The sequence below is a fragment of the Adiantum capillus-veneris genome, chromosome 13, assembly GCF_014529385.1.
Source record: "Adiantum capillus-veneris isolate H3 chromosome 13, ASM1452938v2, whole genome shotgun sequence".
In the NCBI taxonomy this organism is placed as follows: domain Eukaryota; kingdom Viridiplantae; phylum Streptophyta; class Polypodiopsida; order Polypodiales; family Pteridaceae; genus Adiantum; species Adiantum capillus-veneris.
Window position 1 is genome coordinate 96,545,931 of NC_140943.1, and position 20,269 is coordinate 96,566,199.

Genomic DNA, 20,269 nt, shown 5'->3' on the forward strand with positions numbered 1-20,269 from the left:
GTCGGAAGAAAAATGGAGGGACCGGCAAAAGAGTGCCTCAACTCCAACCAATTAAATTTCTCCATGGAGGATCGATGCCCCTTTCCATTTCTCTTCCACCGCCTAGTTTGAACCCACCCTTAGTGCTGTGTTATTATAGAACACTTCATGCCCTCCGTCTCATGTGAACATGAAGGGTGGATGCAATGAGCAAAGCAAGAATGGCTCATCTGAACCCACACTAAGAGCAAACGGGTACTAGCCTCTAGGTAGGATGCAAATTGCAATGCGTTAATGCCAGGTGCCAATAAAGGCAGACTCATGAGTTACTGGAAAAGGGCATGGTCACGCGAGGCTTAGTTATCAGTTATTGATAACTATGCCAACTATGCACAGACAAAGCATTTAATGAAAAACTAAGCCTTTTGCATGGTCACGCGATGCTTAGTTATTCATTTATCCTCCCAACTATGCCTTCAACTTCACAACTATGCCAAATTCAGCATAGTTACAGAGGGTAAGCTTAGTAAGTCATTTAATGCTTCTTTTTGCGTGTGACCAAGAATGAGGCTTAGTTATCTGTTCAAATAACTGATAACTAAGCCTCGCGTGACCATTGCCAAATTCGACTAGTGTGAACAACCATTTGGCAACCACAGTAAAAAATAAGGTTCAAAGTTCAAACTAAAAAGCGTTATTGCTATCATCAACGGCTCTTCAAATGTAGCAATGACGGGGCGCTGTCGGACGGTGACGTGTACCAGTAGACCAATGGATAGTTTCCACGTGGATTTATTTTTCCTCTTTAGCAGTACTATAGCCTTTATCTATCCCGACTGTCACTTTCTTGCTCTCTTCCTGCTGCCGCTCTCTCAGCAAGCAAGTTTCCGCCCATATGCTCTTCTAGCTTCTACCTCATTTGGTCTCTTTCTTCTGCTTCCTGTTTTAGATTTGGGCAGGTGTATGATCCATCCATGGATACGGAGCTCACAATCGGTATTCTGCTTCTTCTACAACATTCATCGGGCTCAATCTGCGCTCGAGCGTTCTCTGGTTTTTGTTCTGCTTCGTTGTTGCACCCTCATGATGCAAAGCTTTGGCAGACTTCCGCCCGTAATTTTTCAGAAAGCTGACAGTTTCTCTTGATGACCTGCTGGAAATCTCTCTAGCTGTACATATTCGTGGATGCTGCCCGGCACTAGACATTCCGATTTCAGCATGCGATCCTGTTGCAGTGTATAAGCCCCTCTTCATTATAAGACTCAAATTGGCAATGTTCGATCAACATCCAGTGAAACGTCGTTTGCCTATGTTCTATTCTGTTCCTTCATCCTCTCCATTGGACCAAAACGTTGCTGACAAGGGCTCATGCCCAGGAACCTTCTTCCATCTTTTTGATTGGAACTGCCATTCACATCATGGAAGACGATTCTTTGGTCACAAATCAAATCTGTTTGGTAAGAACATAACCTTCTTGCTCTTTGTTGATAGAGTAACTATTTTGTAAGCCTGCATCATACATTAACTCTGAGTATCTAGAATTTGCTGACTCTCACCCTAGTAGAAGGACGGAACATTGTTGGAAGCTCTAGCTTTCTTTTGTATTTACAGCAAAATTATTTGTGCAAAGCAATCACACGCCAAATATGCAGAAAGCTAGGCAGTTGAAAGTGTGCTCCGAGATTTAATTTTAAGCCTTGGCTTCCGAATGGTGACACTGTTCTTACATTCTTCCTACGAAGACGTATGGATTGTAGTAATTTGAAACTTGCAGGAGGATATAGCAAATGAAGAAGAAGTTCATAAAGTGACATGCATATTTGGGAAAAGAAAAATCTAGTGTAAGTGCACTATCATAGAAAAATCAAGTAGAAACGCAAATAGCGGGTCCTAGATATGCATGTTGGCATCACATGCTTAACCGATTCCCAGAAAAAACCCAGTATGATTGATCATGTTTTTGACAATGTATTATACCAAGTTTTTGATGGCTTTTCATATGGGCATTCGAAAGGTTTACAAAATAGCTCTTGTAACATTGTGTTTCTCATTGCATAGAAGAAAGTCTGACAACATAGCTATTGGTACCATTGTCTTCCTCCTTTTGAGAGGAACACTGTTTATAAGCATGAGTTTCACAAATGCAACACAGTAAAATCATCAACATAAATGGTTAGGAATGGCTCAGACTGGTCAGATTATGCATTGAAGGTGACTTCCCCCATCTCCTACTATAACTTCACATCCATCAAATCTGATTTCTACCTCGTATTTATCCAAACTTTACTTCTCCACTTCAATTCATCTGAGTAACTTTGCATCACTGCAGGAAAGAACCCCTCAGAGACAACAGATAAGGCCTGTAATCACGAGGCACTCCCAGGTGCCCTTGTAAGTATCTTTACTCTCCAAGGTGATATCATTCAATAGATGATGGCATTAATGTGATATTTCTTCTGTTTTTAGGTTGCAAATGATGAGAACAGATGTGAATTTTCTCCTGCAAATCAGACTAGTCTGGAAAATCGTTTGCTGAAAGATCAGAAACCTGAAAAGAGCAAAAAGAAGAGTCCCAATGTGGTTGCAAAGCTCATGGGCCTTGAAACTATGCCTTCACCAGATCCATGTCGAAGACAAAGGCGGCCTCTGGACTTGCAACATCCAAACCTAATGCGAACACCAGACAAAACTATTTATTTCCCAAATACAAGAGTTGCAAAGCTTATGGGTCTTGAAACTATGCCTTCACTAGAAACATGTCGAAGACAAAGGCGGCCTTTGGACTTGCAACATCCAAACCTAATGCGAACACCAGACAAAACTGCTTATTTTCCAAATAGCAGAGTTTTGTCAATCAAACAACAACGAAACCATGAAGGTGATGGAAATTTACAAGGCTGCTCAATCAGATCCGAATCAAGTAGGAAAAATCTGCTTGCCGATCTTTCTTGCAAACAGGGGGTTGAGAATGAAACCACAGATAAGCATCAGAGTCATGATGAAATACAGTCAGGCAATGACCCAGTGATCTCCTCTCAAACTAAAGACAGGGTCCATAACAAGGTACCATCAGCCACAAGGCCAGCTCAAACATCATTCAACAACTCTGAAAGTGCCCAAGGAAACATAAAAGGTGATGAAGAAAAGCCAACTGAACCTAGAAGTAAGAAAGTTGAATCTCTTTCATCGCCTGCCAGCACACAAGATGACTACAAAATGGTAAAAGGCAAGGAGTTTACAAGTGTACAAACATCACTCCCTGCAGTAAGAGCCCAAGCAGAAAAAAACAAAGCGGGTGCTGTCTCAATGGGGCAGGGGCAAGTTAAACATGTCAAGAAGGACAAGTATCGGGCTGACGGTCACAGTGGCCGTCAGCATTTTGGCTCTGCTGCCAAACGGACGCAAGGGTTCAAGAAAACGGAGCAAACTAACAACCAGCTATGTCAAATAGCAGGAGTGAAACAACAAGATACAGGACTACAGAAAGCTAAAGCCAAGATCAGTTCCTCCCCTCTCAAGGAAAGTTTCCAAAAACCTGAGAACTTCAATAACCAGAAACATTTTTCTGTTGATTCAACCGTTTCATGCATTGAGGAGGCTGGCTCCAGCTGCAGCACCAAGAGCAATTCAAGGCACAAAAGGCTTTCTAGCACTGCAAAAAGTACAAATTCTAAAGAACGGAACAAAATCAAACTTTGCAAAACAGGTACAGGTGAAATCACATCTCCTGATCTAAGATCATTGGGAGCTGATAGAGGATCTACTCATGCCTCAACAGAGGTTGCACCAAGCTGTAAAAGTACCGTCTCTTCAAAGCACGCACAAAGAAGCCATCGGCACATTTTGAAAGGATACCATGAAGGTACAATTGATACCTTGGAATCTGATGTGGATTGTGTCAGATACGAGGAAAATCACTCAAATCCTTGTGGTGTGGAAGATATGCATAGTACAGGAAATTCTGTTTTGTCAAACCTGCAGGAGAAAAGCGAGTTGTTGGGGAGTTCTCTTACATTTGAAAATGGCATTTTGGAAGGTCAATTACATGATGGAGATGTGCAAGGATCTTCAGATACTTCCATCAGTTCGACCTTTCAAGGCAGTAGTGGTAATGAAGCTGTAACAAGCACCTTGAGTGTGTCAGAAATTCCCACAAGCACTTGTCAAAGTTCTATTGAAGATGTTGGCGACATTGGCTCTTCCTATGAAAACAAGTGTCACAGGCAAACTGTCTCGTACTCTGGAAAATCAACTGCTACAATACTGAAAGAGCTATTGATGGCTTTAAATCCATCAACAAAGGAGTTCATAACAGGAAAAGTATGTACATCAGAGGAGGACAGTTCCACACTCGAGCTTAATTATTTCAGGAATGCAGATAGGGCAGATTCCCCGGGTATTGATTACTCCAAAGGATCTGTTTGGAACAGCTATGCTGTTGAAGACACCCCCTGTGAAGACCTGTTCCGGAACACATTCCAGGTTGACTTAAATTTGCTTTGCTGTTTTTATAAAAAGAATTAGGCAAAAATGTCTCTACATCCATAAGGTAGCCAATTGATAGTCGAATACGTCTGATGAGTTTTCTGAATTATTTAGTATACAAGTCTCAAACGTCCTTTTCCTTTCAAATTATACTTCTAGACAGAAAAATTTCTAGGTAGCACACCCAAACCTTTAACTCTGTTTTCACAATGTACAAGCTCTCCTACAACGGTAATATGTGCATATGAGCAACATATTTTAATTTTTGTCATGTTTGCACAACGCAGCACCCTTGGAAATTTAACAGAAATTTTAGCTCTCTATGTGATTGTTGTGGAGGGTCAGATTTAGTTCAATGGCAAAAACTAAGCATGCCCGGAGTACATACATTGTGTATGAGGTGTATGTACCAGGAAGTCTTGTGCTTCTTTACTAAATTTGAATTGAAGCTCCCAAGGACTTGCTTAGAAAAGAGACGCCGCAAGTTTCATTCATTGTTGGATGACGATCTTGAATGCATGTGCTGCAGGCATGCAACCAAGCTTGATTGATGTGCTTTGCTCTTCATAGTAAGCAATAGTTGATTGATCTACCCTCTCCTACTAACTTGCGAGTGTCCACACCAATCCACTTGCAAAACAGGACTCTAAGCTCTCAGAGCACACATGAGACTAGGTCCACACCAATTACTTGAAACAAAAGCTCTAGCCTCTAGGCTCCTTAAGAAAAATGGATAAGTCTTGAGAGTTAGTTTGATTTGTTGTTGCTCTTTCCTAAGCGCTTGGGCTGCTGTGGAGTTCACCATTCAAATTTCTTTTTTGTTGGAGGAGAAAGTGAGCCTAGTTACTAAGATCTATTGTTTGCAGATGACCTCCATCTTCTGCAAGATTTCCGATGCTCATACTAGCCGAGGGAAGTTCATGACTTATTGTCAGCTCACCTTATTGTGAAGGCAAACAAGAACATTGATCCACATATCTTGGCCGTGGCAACTGACAGATATTGTTTGAGACCCACACATGGTAGCCAAAGTGTTTCAGATGAGCTCTTTTGATTTGGGTGCTGATCGGACACACCTTCAACTCCGCTGCCATGGATTTGATCTAGTAGTAGATGCTATTGCGCCGAGGAGGCGGACTTTCCAGTTTTTGTGGCCTGCGATGTCTTTCCCTGCTTCCTTCACTCAGAGATCTCATTGATACCTTTATTGAGTCCCCTTTGGTTGTCACTTGAAATGTCGTGAAAGGGGTTGGGAACATGGGGCCCCCACCATTTGAGTCCTTGAACATGAAACCATAGCTACCCGAAACGGGGAACAGGGAACGGCAACATGCATGAAATGCCATTCCATGTTTCGGATACTCACGTTTGAAACACGGAACGGGGATTTTGAATGGGAACTTGTGATGGGAATGGGAACGGGGACCTAAAAATGGCCATTCCTTGTTACTATGCGTGAAACCAATGCTGTCCAAAGAAGGTGCTCCCTATGGTAAATGGCAGGTGGACCATGTAGCGAGTAGAGTACTTGGTGCTATCAAATCTGTGTCTCCATTTATGACCTGATGAGGCATATCGAGGAGGTTTGTCCTCACTCGAAACCATAGTCACAAGAAATAGCCATTTTTGGGTCTACTGCACCCGTTCCCCATTCCTATTTCCTATTTCGCACCTCATTTCCCCTTTCTACTATGTGGTGTGGATTAGCAGAAGTGGACCACTGAGCACGTTGAAGGAAAGTTGCAGCAGCAAAGGTCAGCTCCCGTGTCACTCGAGTAACCATGGTGTGATAGAGGTTTTTTGACCTTTAGCCAGGTTTTGCGTATCATGAGTGGATGATACAAGTTTGTGACACTTTCCCATATGAGTGATTGTGGATATATATTTAGATATAAGGACTCTTGGCTAGAGGCACACGCATGGTGCACTTTCTCATGGACGTGGGCTCTTGTTGAACAGCAGGCTCTCTTACTCGATTATCATTGCCTTTGAGTTGGCTGAACTTAAATCACTTGTCGTGGCCCAAGATGCCTACAAAGATTGCATGATTTCCTAGTGCAGAAGTCTCCATGTCTTGAAGCTCCCCATGAGAATTGTTCATGGAATGTGGGGGCTTGGTTGACCCCACTTTGTGCGACATCGTGGTAGATTTGAGGCAGGAAGAGAGGCAAAGATGCTTGGTTGGGGCTTGCATTTGTACTATGGGAGCCAATGGTTATATGTGTATGTATGACTTGTAGATGGTGGTGTGCCATTGTGGATGGGCATGGCTGAACCCAGTGGCTCACGTTGTGGTTCGATTAATCTACACGCTTCTTTCTAACCTTGTTATTCCAAGGGCAGAGTTTTGGACCCAGATTACAAATTCCTTGCCAACTATTGAGTGTTGGTGCGCTGAGAGTGATTTCTATATGCTTGAGGACCCTACTCTTTCAAACCTCGCTAGTGCGAGAGCAGAGTTTTGAACCTAGATTACAAATGCCTTGCCAACTGTTAAGCATTGGTGTGTTGGGAGAGATTTCTATATGCTTGAGGACTCTGCTCATAGGATTGGCGATGTCATATCGCTTTGTGGGCACGGGATGAAAGACAAAATCTATATGCATTCGGGAGTTTTGATTGCCTTATGATTTGTTCTAGATTCCGTTATGACAACAGGCTGATTGAAATGTATGCTAATTGTGGGTTTTGGGGCCATTAAATGAGGTTCGATGCCTGTACGCAAGGATGTAGAGATGTTGTCAAAATGCAGGTTTATAGGCCAAAAGTGTAGTGCTAAACTCGTTTTCCATGCCTGTCTTTACAGCTAGACAATTGGAGTCCGCACGAGGAAGATATGGATAGTACAAGACTTTTTGAGGGTTGATTTTATTAATCTTGTACCCACTTCTGCATGTGTGCCAAGAAATCGGATCAAGCTTAATAGGGGTTTCGTTGCTAGTGCTTGGCATGGGCTGCAACATGTGCTTTGCAGTGCTCAAATTGGGTATTAATTGCTCAACTTATGGCTGATACAATTCTCTCCACAGTTTCATCTATGAGCATTTTTTTTTTCCCCCGAGAGAAAGATCCTTCTATTTGTAACATTTAATGGCCTAATAACTTATGTGTAGCGGAAATTAGCATGAACATAGTGGGCATTTCATTAGAATAGATTCCTAATGAGAATTACAAGAGTGCTTGGGTGGAGAGAGCAACAAAAAGCATAACACCTAGTTAGATAGCATCGACAATATTTTCAAAAGAGAGAGAAATTAAGCTATTGACAACAGTTGAGGACCGGATTTTCATGGAGCCGGTCCCCCCTCCAAAAGGCTTTGTATTATGGTTTCTCCCATCAAGAGAGACATTGTACAATACAATTCTTTGTGTTCCTTCAAGACTAGCTAGTGCAATGAAGATGGAAACTTCATGCACTAAGCAAAACACTTAACAAACACAACTTGAATTATCCCCGTTCTCAGACCCAAGACCTCACACACCTTCGAAGATGGTGAGAGCTAGCAGGGTATGAGAGTAGATTGAGAGGAAGAAGGAGTATCTTACGAGAAAGATGTACATCTCCTCACATAATCACTCATATGTAGCATAGCTTAGCTTAGTAATTAGCTTGGTAGAGGAGATGAGCATGCATTGAAGCTTGGCTCTTGGTTGGATTTGCATCCACATGCCAAGAGAGTGTTGATGTAGGCTTCTATTTCACAAGCTTGGAGTAGGTGATGAGTTCTCCATTAAAACTTGGGAAGAGATAGTCTTCTCTTTCTTCACACTGAGCTTGTGTGAGTGTGTGTGTGATAATGCCTTGCAAAAATCAGCCCCCTCTCTCTCTTGGGCGAGCCCTCTTGCTAATTGCTCTTGCTGAAGCCTCATTGGCCCTCCCCAAGTCAAGCCAATTACAATTAAGCAGCATAAGTGATAGCCTTCTGACATGTGTCCCCCTTTCCCCTTTTGTGAGAGCTTTAGGTAATTAAATAATTAAACTAAACTCTCATTGGACCCCTTTGTCTCCTAGCCAATAGGAATCAGGCAAGCCATGGGGCTCCTGAATGCTCATTGGACCCCTTGGGAGACTGCCCAATAGTCTTCTAGGAGACTTAATTCTCATTGGTTTCTTTTATTAAATGTTTTTAAATTAATTAAACTAGATTTACTCTAGCTTAATTCTCATTGGTCCACTTCAAGGGTCATCCAATAGAAATTGGGCACACCTTGTGGGCATCTGGCCTAGGGAGCTGACGTGTGTGCCTCATTCCCTTTGTGTAAAGGGAGCCTGTGTGTGTGTGTGTGTGGCTTTCTCTCTCATCCCCTACCTTTAGGGCTCGCCCCCTCCCATGTAGGGATGTGCAAAGACTTTTAGGGCACACACAAAGCATCCAATTTTCCCTAGGGTTGACCTTTGGACACAACCTTTGAATTTTGGAACCTTAGCATTTTGGAAGTCTTAATGGGCTGAACCTTAGGGTCTTTTTAGCCCATTGTTGCACATGGCTCTTTTGCAGATGGCCCTCCCTTTGGATCCCTATTTTCCCTCCTTTGGATCCCTACTGTGGCCGGTCTGCTAGCTTAACCAATATTCTAGCTTTTTCTCCCCTGGCCTTCCCCACATTAAATGATCAGTTTAATATGAGAAAATCATTTAGGAGAATTAGATGTTGATTATTATGACATTACCTCTCTCTTGAAATCATAGTCGTCCTCGACTATGGTGTAGAGAAGATTAAGCATGTTCATGAGTCCTTTTCTTAGCGGGTAGAGGATCCCTATGTTACAATACGACATCATTCCACAATGGATGACTAGTCCATTTGGCGCTTGAGAGCCTGAGGTTGCCGCAAGCATGTCTGCACATTAGTCCTATTAGTCTTCCATAGTAGAGTGACAAGCTCTACTTGGTGTTTGGGAGACGTCGTCTCCGCAAACTTGATCTAAGCATGCATACTACTTCATTTTTGTGCACAAATAAAGAAAAAGAGAGTCTTATAAGACAAAAATTTTGTTCATTTTTAACATTTTGTACATTTGCTTACTCTTGGGAAGCATTGTAAGCATTGACAAGGTTTAGGTTATCCTTTAATTGTATGCCTTGCATCCATCTAGCATCTTCAAAAGGATAATTCTTAAACTTAATAAGATATCGTCGGATAGTCTTACCGCCTCTTAGTACCTTGTCTTCATGTCGGAGAATGGACTCGGGCTGCAGCACCTCTTCTTGGTCCTCGATCTCCGGTGGGTCTTCAATAGTTGGTTCTTGAGGTGGCTCTCCTTTGTAAGGCTTTAATAGGCTCACATGAAAAGCATTGTGTATGAGCCAATGATTGGGCAACTTGAGTTGATAGGCCATCTCATTGATTGGCCTAAGAATCTGAAAGGGACCATAGTACCTTTTTGCTAGTTTAGCATAGTACTTTTGGTGACCTTTAGGATTCTTGCCCGTTGTGTGCCTTAATCGAGCCTTGGGAAACTTTAACAAGACCCAATCGTTTTCTTTAAAGGCTTGGGCTCTTCTGTGCTTGTCAGCAGCAGCCTTTTGCCTTTGCTGTGAGATAGAGATAGCATCCTTAATCTTTTGGAAAGATTCTTGTAGGTCTCGGCTATACTCATCTGCAACGAAGATCTTCCCATGTACCTTAAGTAGCAAGGGACTTTTTGATCTTCCCTCAATTACCTCGAAAGGTGCTTTTCCCGTGGAAATATGTACAGTGTTATTGTAAGCATACTCCACTAAGGGTAAGTACTTCTCCCATTGGGATCTTTGATCTACTTCCGTTACATAGGCTTTTAGTAGATCGAGAATGCTTAGGTTAGCTATTTCACTTTGGCCATCAGTTTGTGGATGATAGGCCGAAGAGAAGTTTAGCCTTGTTCCTAAATTCTCAAAGAGACCCTTCCAGAAATTACTGGTCATTCTAGGATCTCTATCCGACACTATGGACATGGGCAAGCCATGGTACTTGAAAATTTGTGAAATAAAGAGGGTTGCCATTTGATGGGCTTTGATAGTCTTTTTGACAGGTATAAAATGAGCTTGTTTACTAAACTTGTCTACTATTGTCCATATTCTCGTATTCCCATGGATAGACTTAGGCAATCCAAAGATAAAATCCATGGATATGCTCTCCCATGGTGAATTAGGGATTGGCAGGGGTTGAAGCAATCCAAGTTGCTTCCCTCTATGAAATTTTGTCTTTTGGCATACCACAAATTTGGAAACATACTCTTGTATGTTCACTTTCATGGTAGGCCAATAGAAATATGTTTCAATTCCCTTTAAGGTAGACTGAATCCCTCTATGCCTTGCATAAGGTGGAGCATGAGATTCATACATTACTTTCTCACGTAGTGAGTTAGTAACGCATAGTCTATTGCCATAGAGAAGATAACCATCTTGTAAAGTAAATGGTTCTTCTTTCTTCCCTAATGCAAGGGCTGAAAGCACATCTCTAAAATCGGGATCAATAGCATACTCATCTATCATTGAAGATAGATCATTGTGAGTTGCTATCGAAACCGCATTCACTCTCGGCCGTCTTGAGAGTGCATCAGCTACTTGATTATGCTTGCCAGCAATGTGAGCAATATGAAAATGAAATTGCGAAAGGAAATTTGCCCACCTCATTTGTTTGTCGGAGAGCTTGGTCTGCGTTATGAAGTACTTAAGACTTTGGTGATCCGTTCGCAGAATGAAAGGAGTCCCCAATAAATAGTGCTTCCATGAGTCTAAGGCATGTAGAACTGCAAGGAGTTCCTTTTCGTATATGCATAGAGCTTGCTCAACAGGGTCGAGCCTTCGACTCTCATAGCCTATGGCGTGCCCTTCTTGGAGCAAAACAGCTCCAAGGCAATCACCACAAGCATCGCATTGGACCTCAAATGATTTTGAGAGATCCGGTAGTGTAAGCACAGGTTGAGAGATAAGCTTTTCTTTAAGCTTTTCGAAAGCATTGTTCTCCTTAGCAGACCATGTATACGAAACGCTTTTCTTTGTTAGGTCATGTAATGGTCCCGCAATCTGTGAGAACTTTTCTATGAAGCGTCTATAGTATGCACACATACCTATGAAGCTTCTTAGTTCATGAAGATTCCTTGGTTTAGGCCATCCTTTTATTACCTCTAACTTGGATGGATCCATTTGGATGCCATCTTGAGAGATAATGTGACCTAAATACTGAATCTCTTGCAAGAAAAATTCACTTTTCTTTCGATTAACATAAAGTTTATTCTCTCTTAAAACTTGAAATATTACCTGGAGGTGTTGCTTGTGTTCCTCCAATGAATTAGAGTAGATGATAATATCATCAAAGAACACTCCAGTGAAGGTTCGATGAGGCCTGAACAGCTTCTCCATCAAGCGGTTGAATGTGGCTGGTGCATTGGTCAAGCCAAAAGGCATGACAATGTATTCGTAAAGACCAAATGTAGTACGAAATGCGGTCTTTACAATGTCTTGATCAACTATCCTTATTTGATGATAGCCACTTTTTAGGTCAACCCTACTGAAGTAGGTCGATCCTTGTAGCTTATCAAATAGGTCTTCTACCCGTGGAACGGGAAACCTATTCTTGATAGTGATCCTATTTAGTGCTCTATAGTCGACACACATACGATATGTGCCGTCTTTCTTTTGCACTAATAGCACAGGTGAGCAAAATGGAGATGAGCTTGGCCTAACCATACCCTTCTCAACTAACTCATGCACTTGCCGCATAATCTCCTCTTGTTGAGCTTGAGAAACTCTATAAGGAGGTTTATTAGGCGGTGAACTTCCTGGAAGAAGTTCAATTGCATGGTCATCATTACCTCGTTTAGGAGGTAGCTCACAAGGGATGTCGTCAATAAAAACATCTTGAAACCCCTTGAGAAAATTGGATAACTCTAATTCCTTTTGGTTGCTTTTATTTTCTTTTGCTAAAGCATTAGGTTCATTTTGAGAGTCTTTAACAAAAATCATGTACACGGAAATAGAGCTCTTTATTGACTTGTTGAAAGCTGGTGTATGTACAAGGGGATGGTGTTACCCATTTCCTTAGCATCTATATACATGTCTTTTTCCTTGAACTTAAAGGAGATTCTCCTTTCAGGAAATTTAACATCGGCAGCCAGGCGGTCAAACCATGGTGCCCCTAGGATTACATCCTCATGCTTGAGAGGAGAGATAAAGAAGTCCTCTTTGTCCACATAGCCTTGGACATGAAGCCTCAATTTCCCAATTAAGGGAGTGACTGAAGCTTCTTGCCCCTTGAAGGCACTGTCTACGGGTAGGACATCTCTCATCTCGTAGGATTGTATTCCTAGCTTGGTGGCCAACTCTATAGATATAAAATTGTGAGTAGAACCATGGTCAAAGAGAATAAAAGCATCATGTTCTCTTACCTTTTCCCAAGCATGGCATAGAGGAGATCCTTTGTGGTGAGTTTGGTGAGTCTCCTCCTCTTGGATTTCAACCAAGGAAGCTCTAGGAGGATCTTGGCGGTTGTTCTTTTGGGGACAAGCGCGGTATGCATGCCCTTGTTCGCCGCACTTGAAACACCGGTTATCCTTACGATAACGCTCAAGCTATTCAGGAGAGAGTTTATTCTTACCTTTGTAAACTCCCTTCTCTTTAGCTTTGTTGGAGTTGCCCTTAGGAGACTTTTGGACATTGTCCTTCCCCTTAGGCTCATTGGAACCCTTGTTTTCCGGGGGCTTATTATTTCTTTTTGCCCCCGTTTGGAAATTGATTCGAGAGGCGACCATAGTGTGGTGTATTACCGCCGATATGGTACGTGGTCTTTGGGAGTTGACATACTCCGCCGTTTCTTCGGTTAAGCCCGCACAAAATTGTTGCTTTTGCTCTCCAAAATCCAACATTTTGAAGACAACGGCTTTGAGTTGTAGGTCCCAAAACTTGTCTACATATTTGTGGATAGATTCATTGGGAGAGAGCTTTAAGCTTCGCCATTCGGTGAGTACTTTGTCTTTGACATCGGTGGCCAAAAACTGCTTCATAATGGAAGCTCTTAAAGCTTTCCATGTTCGTGAGCTTCACCGTTGGCTGTAGGCTAGACCACCATTGTCTGGCGGACTTTTGAAAGTGCATAGCTACATGGCGTAGCTTAGAGGACTCCGTGAAGCCCTCATCTCCAAACGCCGCATCGAATTGTTGGATAAAGGCCAAGACTTTGTCCGTAGCACCAAAGGTACCATCATAGGTAAGGAAAGAGATGCTCTTCCCTCCCTCTTTGAATTTCTTCAACTTGGATGACCTCTTCCATGCGGCATAGGATTTCCTATGGCCTCTTCTTTTTGATGGTTCAAAGGTTGCACCATCACTTTCTTCAGAAGGTGAAGAATTTGAAGAAGGTGGAGAAGAGGGTGACCTCTTTCTCGCCTTTTTCTTGTCTTGATCTTTGTCGTCTTCACCATAGCTTTCATAAGAGAAAAAGGATGAAGAAGATGGAGAAGAGGGCGTCCTCTTTCTCGCCTTTTTCTTCTCTTGCTTTTTATCATCCCTCTTTGAATTATGGCGTGGAGAAGAGTGTGATGGTCTTCTCCGCTTTGGTGGTGATGGAGAGCGTTTAGCTCGCCGTCTTCGTGGAGCCATCTCCGCCGAGGTGGCGGGAGACTCGCTTCTTTCTCGTTCCTTCGGTGGAGGCTCTTGAGTTCTCCTTTGGGAAGGAGATGCATCATCAAGAAGTAAATTCTTGAGCCCTTCATATGGATTCTCTTCTTCTTCCGAATCGGAGAGAGACCTCTTTTGGTAGTCTCACAAGGAGGCTTCCTAGGTGTTCTCTCGTCATGGTGATGAGCTTGGAGAATCCCGTGAGCACGGAGCTGCCGTTGCACTTCACTTTGGAGAGATGGATTGCCCATGGCTTGTTGAAGCCTAGAAACAAGATAGTTAACAAGCATTGAAGCATCATTAGTAGCTTGCTCATGAGCAAAATCAAAGTTATCAACATTAATTTCACTCTCTTTACTATTGTCAGCCATTCTAACAACTTTTAGGTGTAAACTTTTTAGGTGTACTTTGGCACTTCAAGCCCTAGTTGCTACTCCTCTTTACCCCTTTAGAAAAAGCACTCAAGCTACTGTACCCGTGGCTCGAATACCATTAATTGCAAGGAATAGAAGAGAGGGTCTTTCGACACCAAAACAGCACCGGCTCCTGTCAAGCTTCTAATAGCTCAATAGTGGTTAAGCCGTAGGCAAGCCCCGTAGGACTCCACTATTAAGACCATAGCTCTCGACGGTGATGCCCCGTTAACTGCACGAAGGCAGGCGCACTGCAAAGCTGAAAAATCCCTATTCTACTTACTCACAGGCAATTAATAATACCAACCATTTGTAGCTAGCTTGAGGACCTCCCTTCTTGAGCAAGAAAAGAGAAACCTTGAGCTCTGATACCAATGTAACATTTAATGGCCTAATAACTTATGTGTAGCGGAAATTAGCATGAACATAGTGGGCATTTCATTAGAATAGATTCCTAATGATAATTACAGGAGTGCTTGGGTGGAGAGAGCAACAAAAAGCATAACACCTAGTTAGATAGCATCGACAATACTTTCAAAAGAGAGAGAAATTAAGCTATTGACAACAGTTGAGGACCTGATTTACATGGAGCCGGTCCCCCCTCCAAAAGGCTTTGTATTATGGTTTCTCCCATCAAGAGAGACATTGTACAATACAATTCTTTGTGTTCCTTCAAGACTAGCTAGTGCAATGAAGATGAAAGCTTCATGCACCAAGCAAAACACTTAACAAACACAACTTGAATTATCCCCGTTCTCAGACCCAAGACCTCACACACCTTCGAAGATGGTGAGAGCTAGCAGGGTATGAGAGTAGATTGAGAGGAAGAAGGAGTATCTTACGAGAAAGATGTATATCTCCTCACATAATCACTCATATGTAGCATAGCTTAGCTTAGTAATTAGCTTGGTAGAGGAGATGAGCATGCATTGAAGCTTGGCTCTTGGTTGGATTTGCATCCACATGCCAAGAGAGTGTTGATGTAGGCTTCTATCTCACAAGCTTGGAGTAGGTGATGAGTTCTACATTAAAGCTTGGGAAGAGATAGTCTTCTCTTTCTTCACACATGAGCTTGTGTGAGTGTGTGTGTGATAATGCCTTGCAAAAATCATCCCCCTCTCTCTCTTGGGCGAGCCCTCTTGTTAATTGCTCTTGCTGAAGCCTCATTGGCCCTCCCCAAGTCAAGCCAATTACAATTAAGCAGCATAAGTGATAGCTGACATGTGTCTCCCTTTCCCCTTTTGTGAGAGCTTTAGGTAATTAAATAATTAAACTAAACTCTCATTGGATCCCTTTGCCTCCTGGCCAATAGGAATCAGGCAAGCCATGGGGCTCCTGAATGCTCATTGACCCCTTGGGAGACTGCCCAATAGTCTTCTAGGAGACTTAATTCTCATTGGTTTCTTTTATTAAATGTTTTTAAATTAATTAAACTAGATTTACTCTAGCTTAATTCTCATTGGTCCACTTCAAGGGTCATCCAATAGAAATTGGGCACACCTTGTGGGCATCTGGCCTAGGGAGCTGACGTGTGTGCCTCATTCCCTTTGTGTAAAGGGAGCTTGTGTGTGTGTGTGTGTGGCTTTCTCTCTCATCCCCTACCTTTAGGGCTCGCCCCCTCCCATGTAGGGATGTGCAAAAACTTTTAGGGCACACACAAAGCATCCAATTTTCCCTAGGGTTGACCTTTGGACACAACCTTTGAATTTTGGAACCTTAGCATTTTGGAAGTCTTAATGGGCTGAACCTTAGGGTCTTTTTAGCCCATTGTTGCACATGGCTCTTTTGCAGATGGCCCTCCCTTTGGATCCCTATTTTCTCTCCTTTGGATCCCTATTGTGGCCGGTCTGCTAGCTTAACCAATATTCTAGCTTTTTCTCCCCTGGCCTTCCCCACATTAAATGATCAGTTTAATATGAGAAAATCATTTAGGAGAATTAGATATTGATTATTATGACATATTAGTTAATGAAACTGCCCATAGGGCTACAACCACCTTTGCGAGAGGGCTAAACAACCATGATGGAAAGACTCTCCCAATGAAAAAACATCAAATGTACAAAAAGGCTAATTCAAGAGATGGGAGGAGGGAAAAGCCACACAGGTGGACGGTAGTGCCATCTGAGTACACCTTGGACCATGGTGTAAAAAGGCCTAGGACGTCAGAGTCGAAGGAAAGCCTCTCTGCACTACCGCATGCGGTCGGAGCTGCCCTGGAGTCTCTCAAGCTGTCCTCTGAAAGTGTGGATCAGCTCTAGCCAAAGATCGCGAACAGTCTCTGCTGATGGCACAGGGCGAGCCGCAAAGATGCGGAAGCAACGGGCTCGCCAGATGAACCAGAGTGTCAGGCCACTGATGAGCTCCCAACACTCCTCCCTCTCACTGCACCACTCCTGTGGAGTAAGCTCTGTGGCAGGCTGGAGTGTAGGTCGTCCCCCTTGCATCACTATCATCCTGTTGGTGAAAGATAGCTCAAACTGAAGTGCCGAGCTCGTGAGGGTGGACCAAGCAGCTGCTCCCCAAGTGTACTGTCGAGCCGTGGAAAGAGCAGGCATCAGCCGAAAAACACGAAGCCACACCTGCTGTGCCAAAGGACAATCCCAAAGACAGTGACGCTGACTCTCCACAAGATGGTCACAAGCTGCACATGCGGCCGAGAGACCTTTATGCACTAGCCAGCTCCCAACTGTTGTAGCTTTGTATGCGACTAGCCACTGAAACACGGTGACTCGCCTCAACTGTCTGGAGTCCCACAACCTCTCCCAAAAGGTTGCCAAGAACTCAGCTGTGAGATCCTCCTCCTGTCAATGAGGTGCTGCAGCGGGGTGAGCCTCTCTCTGTGCTGCTAGTATGTGACGTCCCAGTCGAACAGTGTACTGAAAGAAAGGGACACCTGGGTGGTCTGTAGAAGAGAAAGGGTCCCTTCAAAGCCACTCTCTAGGATCTCACTGTACTCGTGCCAGTGGACAGCACTCCCAAGCCCACAGTCTCCAGTGTCCAGTCTCAAGAGCTGCTGGGTCAGGATCGATGACACAAGTCCTCCCACAGATGCCCATCACTCGGATCCTCTAAAAACAACACTCTGCCACCTGCGGAGCCTCTACTGTAACTCGCCGTAAGCGTCCCTCACCGTGTAACTCGAAAAAAAGGGAGGGAACAGTCTCTGAGCAGGCCCGAACTGAGATGAGAACCTCCAGTCGTGTTAAGGCTCCCATCCACCTGGGTGCTATTGGTTGGAGAGGTGTGAGCCACTCAGCTGGAACTGCCTCTGAGATGTCCTGGCACATGCTCTGCACCCCTCTTATGCCCTGTGCTGGAAACCCTTCAACTCCTCTGACAAACCTGAAAACTTCAACCAGTCACCTAAACAGCGTGCTGGACCCGCTGCCATGGGACCTCAGGAAACATGAGGCCGACTACCAACCAAGTGGCCTCTCTGAGTGCTAACCATGGGGTTCCAAACAAGGGGCTGTCGTAGGCGCTCCTCCGTGCAAGTAGGCTGTCGCTGCTCTAGGCCTCGCCGCAAATGCTCCCAAGATCGAAGCAAACTCACAGCGAAGCGGTCCTCCAGTCTCTTGCTCAAACCAACTCTACGCATCTCTGTGAAGATCCATCTCGTCGAAGGTCGCCAGGGGCCTCCCGCCTGAGGCACCCTAGCACGAAGCTGCTGTAGCAAGAAATCCTTCCAGGGCTCCTCACCTGGAAGGAGTCCTCTTACTATGAACTTCCCAAGAAGGGCTCTGCTGTGCTGTGCTGGGTCAATGATCCCAAGCCCTCCCTATGAACAAGGAAGAGTGATGACCTGCTAAGCCACTTTGGCCCGGGCTATCTGAGTGTCACGTCCTGACCAAAGGAAGTTCCTGATCAGCCTCTGTACCTGGCTGATACAAGAACTCGAGAAGATCCAGCAAGAAGTGATCTACCACATAGTCGCCAACAACACCTGGTTGGCCACTACTACTCTGCCAGCCAAAGAAAGTCGTGCTAAGCTCCAATGTAACAACTTCCTCCTGATAGACAGAAGGAGGGGAGCAATTTGCTGCTCGAGAGACAAGTCCAGACCAACCTAACAACCCAAGTACCGAACTGCAGTCCCTGGGGGAATCCACCTGAAACCCTCACCTGGCATCCAATCGAGCACAGGAGCACTACCAACCGAGAAAGCCACTGTCTTTATCCAGTTGATCAGTGCGCCAGATGCACAACAGAAGGTCTCAAGAGCCTGCTCACACCTGTGAAGGTTGGCCTCCTGGCCATCCAAGTACAAGGCTGAGTCGTCAGAAAACTCAGCGCCGAATAGGAAGTGCTAAGTCCCCCAAACCAACCTGCTGCGACACCAAAAACCTGCTCATCGCCTCAGCATAGAACAGAAAGAGGAAGGGGCAAGAGGGCAGCCCTGTCTGACGAAACGTGTAAGCATGAAACTGTCATAATAATCAATATCTAATTCTCCTAAATGATTTTCTCATGTTAAACTGATCATTTAATATGGGGAAGTGCTAGGGGAGAAAAAGCTAGAATATTGGTTAAGCTAGCAGACCGGCCACACTAGGGATCCAAAGGAGGGAAAATAGGGATCCAAAGGGGGGGCCATCTGCAAAAGAGCCATGTGAAACAATGGGCTAAAAAGACCCTAAGGTTCAGCCCATTAAGACTTCCAAAATGCTAAGGTTCCAAAATTCAAAGGTTATGTCCAAAGGTCAACCTTATGGAATTGGATGCTTTGTGTGTGACCAAAAAAGTCTTGCATATCCCTACATTGGAGGGGGCAAGCCTAGCAAGTAAGGGATGAGAGAGAAAGCCACACACACACACACAAGCCCCCTTTACACAAAGGGAATGAAGGACACATGTCAGATGCCTAAGCTAGTTGCTCCCAAAGTGTGCTCAATTCCTATTGGATGACCCTTGAAGTGGACCAATGAGAATTAGGCTAGAGTAAATTGAGCCTAATTAATTTTAAAACACTGAATAAAAAGAACCAATGAAAATTAAGTCTCCTGGATGATTATTGGACAGCCCGTGAAGGGGTCCAATAAGAATTGAGCAGCCCAATGGGCTACTTAATTCCTATTGGTTAGAATGGGGAAAGGTCCAATGGGGATTTAATTCATTTAAATCAATTAAGTTTAATTGATTAAGCTCTCACAAAAGGGGAAAGGGGGACACATGTCAGAAGGCTATCACTTATGCTGCTTAATAGCCATTGGCTTGACTTGGGGAGGTCCAATGGGGGAAAAGCAAGAGCAAATAGCAAGAGGGCTCGCCCAAGAGAGAGAGGGGGATGATTTTTGCAAGGCATTATCACACACACACTCGCACAATCTCATGTGTGAAGAAAGAGAAGACTATCTCTTCCCAAGCTATAATGGAGAGCTCATCACCTACTCCAAGCTTGTGAGATAGAAGCCTACATCAACACACTCTTGGCATGTGGATGCAAATCGAACCAAGAGCCAAGCTTCAATGCATGCTCATCTCCTCTACCATGCTAAGCTAAGCTAAGCTATGCTAATATGAGTGATTATGTGAGGAGATGTACATCTTTCTCGTAAGATACTCCTTCTTCCTCTCAATCTACTCTCATACCCTGCTAGCTCTCACCATCTTCGAAGGTGTGTGAGGTCTTGGGTCTGAGAACGGGGATAATTAAAGTTGTGTTTGCTAAGTGTTTTGCTTAGTGCATGAAGCTTTCATCTTCATTGCACTAGCTAGTCTTGAAGGAACACAAAGAATTGTATTGTACAATGTCTCTCTTGATGGGAGAAACCATAATACAAAGCCTTTTGGAGGG

General features: G+C 43.9%; 1 protein-coding gene across 1 annotated transcript in view; it reads left to right on the top strand.

The window, feature by feature from the left end:
• The first annotated feature begins 826 nt into the window (after positions 1 to 826).
• Positions 827 to 20,269, top strand: part of LOC147444488 (uncharacterized) — a 60,749-nt gene continuing 41,306 nt past the window's right edge. Inside the window, exons 1-3 of the mRNA XM_086527088.1 lie at positions 827 to 1,436; positions 2,309 to 2,370; positions 2,446 to 4,461. Coding sequence (XP_086383214.1) covers positions 1,253 to 1,436; positions 2,309 to 2,370; positions 2,446 to 4,461 — 2,262 coding nt within the window. The 5' untranslated portion in view covers positions 827 to 1,252. The remainder of the gene's footprint in view (positions 1,437 to 2,308; positions 2,371 to 2,445; positions 4,462 to 20,269) is intronic.